The 7,537-nt window shown below is 42.0% G+C and overlaps 1 protein-coding gene across 1 annotated transcript; it reads left to right on the forward strand.

Annotated features, from left to right (window-relative positions):
* The first annotated feature begins 442 nt into the window (after positions 1-442).
* On the forward strand, positions 443-7,239 carry GMNN (geminin DNA replication inhibitor). The gene is made up of 7 exons (XM_075270967.1): positions 443-474; positions 1,189-1,251; positions 4,485-4,580; positions 4,657-4,792; positions 4,893-4,975; positions 6,593-6,703; positions 6,879-7,239. Exons 2-7 carry the CDS (start codon positions 1,195-1,197, stop codon positions 7,008-7,010), a joined length of 615 nt encoding a protein of 204 aa, XP_075127068.1. The 5' UTR covers positions 443-474; positions 1,189-1,194; the 3' UTR covers positions 7,011-7,239.
* Positions 7,240-7,537: the final 298 nt, after the last annotated feature.

Consider the following 7,537-nt stretch of genomic DNA (forward strand, 5'->3'; position numbering starts at 1 on the left):
ACACAGCTGTTGTGGAACTACAGCTCCCAGCATTCTCTTTTTGGAGCTACACATAGAAATAAATGGAGTTGTAGAGCCAGACAGCTCCCTGCTCTAACTCTATAGTTACATGGATGTGATAAGACATGGCGGAGGAATAGTCTGCTTTTCACAGATTCCTCTTAGACGAGACTATTCAGAGTTCCGGTAGTATATAATCTTGTACGACATGACTTTCTGCCGTGTTACGTGGCCCCTCACTGGTCCTCGGTAGGAATTACACAGACGAGCCGCCGCCGCCCTGAGCACTACCGCCTTTCCACAAGCGGGAACACGCGCACACGTGACACCTAGGTACTGAGGGTGAAAAGGCCAGGGAGGGCGGAAGGGGATCACGTGATGTCTGGGCGCTAAGTATAAAGGAGGCGGAGCGCGGGAAGAACTCACTTCTTAGACAAGGCGGTTGGAGTGCTGGAGGCCTGCGGTGTAAGAGCGGTAAGCGCTGTGTGGTTTGTGTAATGTCTCACTGCTGACTATGATGTGCGATGTCTACCGGGATCTGCCACAGTTATTTGTTTCTTCCTATTGCCGGGTTTACGTGACCCGCGCTATGCCGCTGAGTCCCCGGTGTTGTTGTAGTCCCGGAGACTTGGCTTCAGGAGTGTAGTATGGCGCTAATAACGCGGCTGTTTTGCAGTCAGGGCCCTGGCTACTGTAGTGCAGTGATCGGTCAGTGCTGGGCTATGTAGTGTAGTGATCGGCCGGTGGTCAGTGCTGGGCTATGTAGTGTCGGCAGCCATCAGCACACATGTCCTTCTCAGATCTACATCTGCTCCCTTCCTTCCTGGGTCACCTTCCAATGTTATCCAGGCCCTAGTAGTGGACTGTCCGTATATGTGTTAGTGTCCTCTGGCACACTCTCGTTGTTAGGTGATGGGATATCAGAGGTGACCCTGCCTGTAGGCCCTAGTGGCTACATTGTTGTTTCTATATAAGAAAAATATCTATATATAATCTCTATGTAGCCCAAGTCTTGTTGTTGGAATAGATACCAGACCTGACTGTATGAAGGTGTATAGTCCTGATATACTAATGCATTATGATGATGGGCTGCAGTTGCTAATATGTGTGTAAAATTTCCCCACTGTGGGACTATTAAAGGATTCTTATTTTATGAAGACTGTAATAGCCGTGTTCTGTGCTTTACAGGTTATCATGTATTCTAACAAGAAACCCCGAGCTGATGCAGACAGACCTGCTGCTTCCATCAAGGTAACTATTCTGCTGCCACCTTATCCACTAGCTTGCCAAATAACCCTTATGCAAATAAACACTTGCTGTGCCATGTCTATAGTTGTCTGTAAAAGGTAATAAATGGTAAATGCCACCAACAAGATCCTTCAGCTGGGGGATATTTTGTGTATATCGCTTAGGCTAGATTCACACTAACTCTGGGGATTCCTTTCCACTTGAAAAATGTGGAGGCAAAAGCATGCTTTTCTCTGAAATTTTTTTTTGCCCTCTTTGGGCAGGAACCCAGCAGACCCCTTTATTTAAGTAGATTAGCCCCTACCTGAACAGAAGCTGTAATGCAGATGTGAACCTAGCCTAACTTGATACTAGTTTTGCAAACTCCTCTGCATCCTTCTCCTGAAACTCAAATGCGCATATTAACATGCATGTGTTTGTAATGGATAGAACACACACTTATGGCGACTTGTGGTGACTTATCTCCCTGATAACAAAGACTGGGCATGTTGAAATACAACACTCCTAATGCTGCCATCTGGTGTGGGAGGGAGTCAGTGGTTGCGTTCATACACTGAGTTTGCTATCTGTTCTCTACCCTAAATCTGAAAGTCTTTAAACTCAATCCACATGCCATGTAAGGTTGGGTATGTGCTACACTTCTAGGCACACACAATGATTTTGTGGAAATAATAATACATTTTATTTATATAGCGCCAACATATTCCGCAGCGCTGTACAATTTATAGGGTTCAGATACAGACATACATAACAAAGAACGTCATTTCACACAATGGGACTGAGGGCCCTGCTCAAAAGAGCTTACAATCTATGAGGTAGAGGGGGTGACACAAGAGGTAGCAGGGGCGGCATTGCTTATACAGTGTTCAGACAATTTTGTGCATTAGGAATTGTGATAGGCCTGTCTGAAAAGATGCGTCTTTAGTTTGCGTTTGAAACTGTAGAAGTTGGGAGTTAATCTTATTGTCCGGGGTAGAGCATTCCAGAGAAGTGGTGCAGCTCGGGAGAAGTCTTGTATACGAGCATGGGAGGTTCTGATAATAGAGGATGTAAGTGTTAGGTCATTGAGTGAGCGGAGAGCACGGGTTGGGATGCTACAGGTTTTTACTGTGGACTTTGCTTTCTAATGTATATGCTGAAACCATGGTAAACTTCCTGTCTGAGGCCTCACGTTGCAGAAACGCAGCTTTTTTTTTTTCAGTTTTTTTGAGCCAAAGTCAGGAATGGATTGAGCAGGAGAGGGAAGTATAAGAGCTTCCTATAGATTTCCCATTCCTTTTTAGCCATTCTTGGCTTTGGCTCAAAAAACTGCAGCAAAAGCTGCGTTTCCGCAACGTGGGGACTCGGCCTGAATGTAGCCTTAAAATGGCTTAATCTTGCTATTTACCTCTAGTTTCTGCTCAGTAATGCATGGTGATGGCCCACCTGTGCAGAGATGAGCAGTGGTCTCTAGCAGTATGTCTAGACACAATAAATTGATCATGGGTATATTTGACTAGACCATATGTCAGTTGTAAAAATACCTTGATATGCTGGCCTCTGCATATAACTTGTTATACGGAGTCCACTAAGGGCCCCACATGTACCTTGTTATATGAGTCCACTAAGGGCCCATTCACATGGGCACAGAGGAGGCAGATTATGGCACGTAATCAATGTCATAATCCGCCCCCCCCCTCACAATGGTGGTCTATGGAGACCCACTAATGGGGGGGGGGGGGAGCAGGCTGCCCTTCAGGCGGATTCCATGGCTTGTTGAGCTGCGGTGTCTGCCTAGCGGCAGCAACCTCTGGAGTCGGCCCATTTATTTGAGTTGATGCCGGAGGGGGAAACCGTGGTAGGCGGTTTTGACCCAGCTCCCCGCATCCAAAATCTGCCCCACGTGTGAACTAAGCCTTAATGTTTCGCCAGCACTGTCAGACTTGAAATTCTCTTCTGCTATGCTAGCTTTCAGCATTCCCTGATCTGTGCGTGTTAGGGGACACATCTCTATTTTCTGTTCAGTTGTAAGAACAGAAACTAAGCATTGCTGAATCTGTCATTCATGTTTTGGTGTCCATCTGTCTGACTTCAATTAATTTTTATTGAATTTAAATTATACCAACAGTGCAAAAAACCTCATATGAACAAGGTGTCAAGTCTTACAGTAGTTGAGATATAGTTACAGCCAGTTCGAGAACTAGTGCCAGTTGCTTTAGTGTTGACATAGGCAATACAGATGGATTTCACTAAAGGCTGCGCAAGTATGCATGTAGTAAAAAAAAACAACAAAAAAAAAACCTCCAATCAACGGTACATCCCCTATTCATGAACATCCTATAATTGTGGTTGTGAAGTCAGTAGGCTAAATCTGACTTCTGAATTCTTCCACAGTTCAACTCCTTCAAAAGTGGATGGCAGCCACTGTCAGATGCAGTACAGCCCTTCTAAATCCCAAAACGAGTGTATCCCTATGAAATCTTCTATACATCAATACTAGATATACGTGCTACAGTATTAACATTAAAATTTCCTTTAGTTTTTCCAACTCCACCCAAAGGAAGCTCCAACTCCTATGGCAAGGTGTTCTTCCACTAATATCTAATCTTAAAACACCTTAAATATAGAAGCTTGTACAATATTAGAAGCTCTCAAAGGTAAATTAAGTTAGTGCACATCTTAAGATTGGTTAGCCAGACTAGTCTGAATAGACTGCCTGCAGGCTTAAATAAGATTTTCTCATGTGATAACGGGTTGTACAGTTACCTGTCATGGATCTACTGGTGTCAAGTGTTGCAATTTGAGAATGTGATAATCCATAACTTTAAAGGGTTTGACACAATAGTTGAAATGTTTAACAATGCAGGTTCCCACAGTCTTGGGCACTTGTTCTGGTGACTGACAGTCAGATAATAATCAGCAGTAGAACCTGACCGTGGGAAAGTTGAACTTGTCACTTGGAGTATAGTGTGAATCAATGACTTTCTCACGGTAGTGATACAGTTCTAGCATGGTATCTAGCTGCTTGTTTGCTGTAGTATAATGGCAGTACAGCTATTATAAAATCATTCAATGTAATCCTAATGTTTACTCTGCTTTCAGGATATTGATTAAACTTTTAGACATCTAGTTTGCCTAGGCTTAATGGGCCTGTGTTCTATGTAAGATTAAGGGCAGTGGTTACCTTCTGTAAGATTTAAAGCTACTTCATATGTTGACATTGTGAATTTTTTTTTTTTTTTTTTTCCCCTCACTAGAACTACTTCACTGATAAAGCATGTGAAGCTGCCCAGAGGAGGACACTGAAGGTGATCCAGCCCTCAGCCACAGGTCATCTAGTTGGCCGTACAGAGGTGTGTAGCAAGTTCTCAGAACTGATAATACTCGCTAGTCTTTATTTGCAGTACTAATGTCTAATCTCATCTGTAGACCAAAAACTCAACAAAAAGAAAACTTTGGAATGATCAGATAGTCTCAAAGAAAGCAAAGGTGGAAATTGCTGTTGACCCATACCAGCAGGAGAATAAAGACTGTTCAAAGGAAGCTTATGAACTTATGGTACAAGGTGAGTCCTTAACGCAGAATGCAGTTTTTATATGTAAAATACAACAAACCATAACACTTGTCTCATATAATGGTACTAAAATGTTCTTCTACTTGCATAGAAAATCCCACATACCAATACTGGAAGGAGCTTGCAGAACAAAGAAGAAAGGCACTCTATGAAGTGTTACAGGAGAATGAAAAGGTAACAAGCATGTTCATGATATGAAGACTAGCACTGTGGTATTAGATAAGTGGGAATGGAACTATACCCCTGCTGATCAGCTCTTAGGGTTACTATGTTGTACAAGATATTTACATAAACTACAATATAGCTAATGAAACCTCCTAGAGTCCAAAATATGGAGAGAACTTGCTAATCCTGTCTAATGGAGTATAAACTTATAACATTGCTGATAATAGTCCTCTAGGCTGCCTGGCTTGAAGCTTACACTACTTATCTGAGAAAAATGCAGCACAATTAGGATGTGTTGCGTTTTAAACAGTCTCCTTGTTGAACAGTGCATGAAGGGGATATATGCCAGTTTCTGGTACAAATTGCAACCGCATTCTAGCACATGCTGTTTAAAAAAATATATAAAAATAATAATCTTGACACCCCTACCCCAACTGTTCCTCTGTAAAACAGAAGTCCTAGGTCATTAAGGCCAGGGCCCCACTGGCTTAAGCGTTGCTACAAAAATCGCAGTGTCATACAGGTCCTGCAAAGTGGCAAATACCATCCACACATTGCAGAAAAATATGCGCTGTGGACAAGCTGTGATTTTCAAAACATTGCGATTTTGGAAGTTGCAGCATATCAAATATACCTATGGAAACAGGGAAAGTAGTTTCCCTATTGGTATAATGGAAGCAGGGTGTCCACAGAGGAAACCTTGGCAGACTTTGTGAGAAGGGCTGTGGGGAAAAAAAGGCAGCGTTACAGCCAACACTTCTTATTTATTTCTATTTTGCCTATATTCATTTGAAAAATGGATATGGGCATTGAAACCAACACTTGGTGCGTCTTTGCCCAAGTATTTAAGAAAATGAACCTGTGAATATGGCATGGACATGATGCTGATGATCAAGCATTAGAGATGAGTAATATTCGATGGAATACCTCCTCTGCATAGTTATTGGTGTAGTCTGTCAAATACCACACGGTAAACTCAGTAAAAATTCCATTCCCCTCCCACTTTCCCTGGCGCTTTTTTACACCAATAACTATGCAGGGGAGGTATTCTATCAAATACTACTTGCTCATCTCTATCAAGCATATCTATTGTAAATGTTGCATATAGCCTTCGCTCCCTATGTATTTAACATGCTGCTATCCCATCAGTGTTCATAAAACTCTTACCCCACTATTTGAAGAATTCTTGTCAAGTGAAGGGGCATGAAGCATAAAGTATTTGCCTAGCTATTCATGCTGCTTGTTGCCTCTAATCACCCAGTCCCCATGTCCCTTTAGCAGTCAAAGTTTAGACAAATGCTACTTGCATCAGAAATGACTTCATGGTGGGTGTGGCTAACCAATCATGTGCACAATGAACAGCACATAATGGGGTGCAGTAATGAAGTGATAGTAATGGGCTGTGCTGCGAAAAATTCTGTAAAGGAATTGGGTATTTTTACATAGTATCAATTAGAAAACTCAATATTTTCTGTTTATAATAAAAATATTACAAATTTTGGAAAGCATGTTAGCAATCTCTGCTCCATGCTCCATTATGTCTAACATGCCTGTGTAAAAGTCGCTTGCAATGACAATGGTACTTCATCCAGTATGTTGGCACTAATTTCTTCAATTGTCCTACAGCTGCATAAAGATATTGAGCAGAAAGATGGAGAGATTGCACGATTAAAGCAGGAAAATGATGAACTCATGGAACTAGCAGGACAAGTTCAGTACATGGCTAACTTGGTAGAGGTGAGTCTAGTGGATTATAGTTTAAAGCTTTGTTCTATTTGGTGCACTTTGCTCAATAGTGGCCTTAGTGCAATAAGAGGTTGAAACCTTTTTAAATTTGTGGGTTTTACAGTATATCCTAGCTTCATGTGGTTTCTTTAAATTTTTTTTTTTTTTTTTTTTTTTTTTTTCTTAGAGGCTTACTGGAAGTGCACCTTCAAGTCTTGAAGACTTGAAGAACCTTGACTTGGAAGAAGCAAGAAATGAAGACGAAGCAGACTTGGAGGAGCAGTCAAGCAGATCTTTCAGTATGGAAGATGATGCATGAACTATAAAGGACACTCACAAGTGGCCATGAACTGGATTGTCCTAGCATATAAACTGGCTGTAACTGCCGCTACAGATTTTCTGTTTACTGTGTGACACCTTCTGGGACAAAGAAATAGCCAGTAAACGGTTGTCCTAGAGTTTCCCATCCAGAAGGCCACTTCTCATAACTGCAAATACTATGTATTTTCACATCTGTAAATAGTTTTTAATCTTCTGGCCTTGATAAAAGGTGGTTGTACATTTAGTTGTTTTTTTTTAAATAAACTTCAGAGTTCAAATAGTGTTGGAATGTTCAAGTAACTGAAGGGGTTGTCAAGACCTGGCTGATGGGTATTGTGGTTCAGCGATGTTCATATTACATCACACGTGTCAGAATGAGTGGAGTGTTAACTCCATGTGAAAGCAACCTAAAGAGGACCTTTCACGGGTTTGGGCACAGGCAGTTCTATATATGACTGGAAAGCCGACAGTGCTGTATTAGCCCCGCCCCTTTTGGCCATGTTGTGGCCGGGTTAGCTACTGGGC

This window comes from Leptodactylus fuscus, chromosome 4 (assembly GCF_031893055.1).
Source record: "Leptodactylus fuscus isolate aLepFus1 chromosome 4, aLepFus1.hap2, whole genome shotgun sequence".
In the NCBI taxonomy this organism is placed as follows: Eukaryota; Metazoa; Chordata; class Amphibia; order Anura; family Leptodactylidae; genus Leptodactylus; species Leptodactylus fuscus.

Coding starts and splice junctions, on each gene's coding strand:
- GMNN (XM_075270967.1), top strand. CDS start 1,195: ATGTATTCTAACAAGAAACCCCGAGCTGATGCAGACAGACCTGCTGCT. Junction 1,252..4,484: donor GACCTGCTGCTTCCATCAAG/GTAACTATTCTG, acceptor TCCCCTCACTAG/AACTACTTCACTGATAAAGC. Junction 4,793..4,892: donor TTATGAACTTATGGTACAAG/GTGAGTCCTTAA, acceptor CTACTTGCATAG/AAAATCCCACATACCAATAC.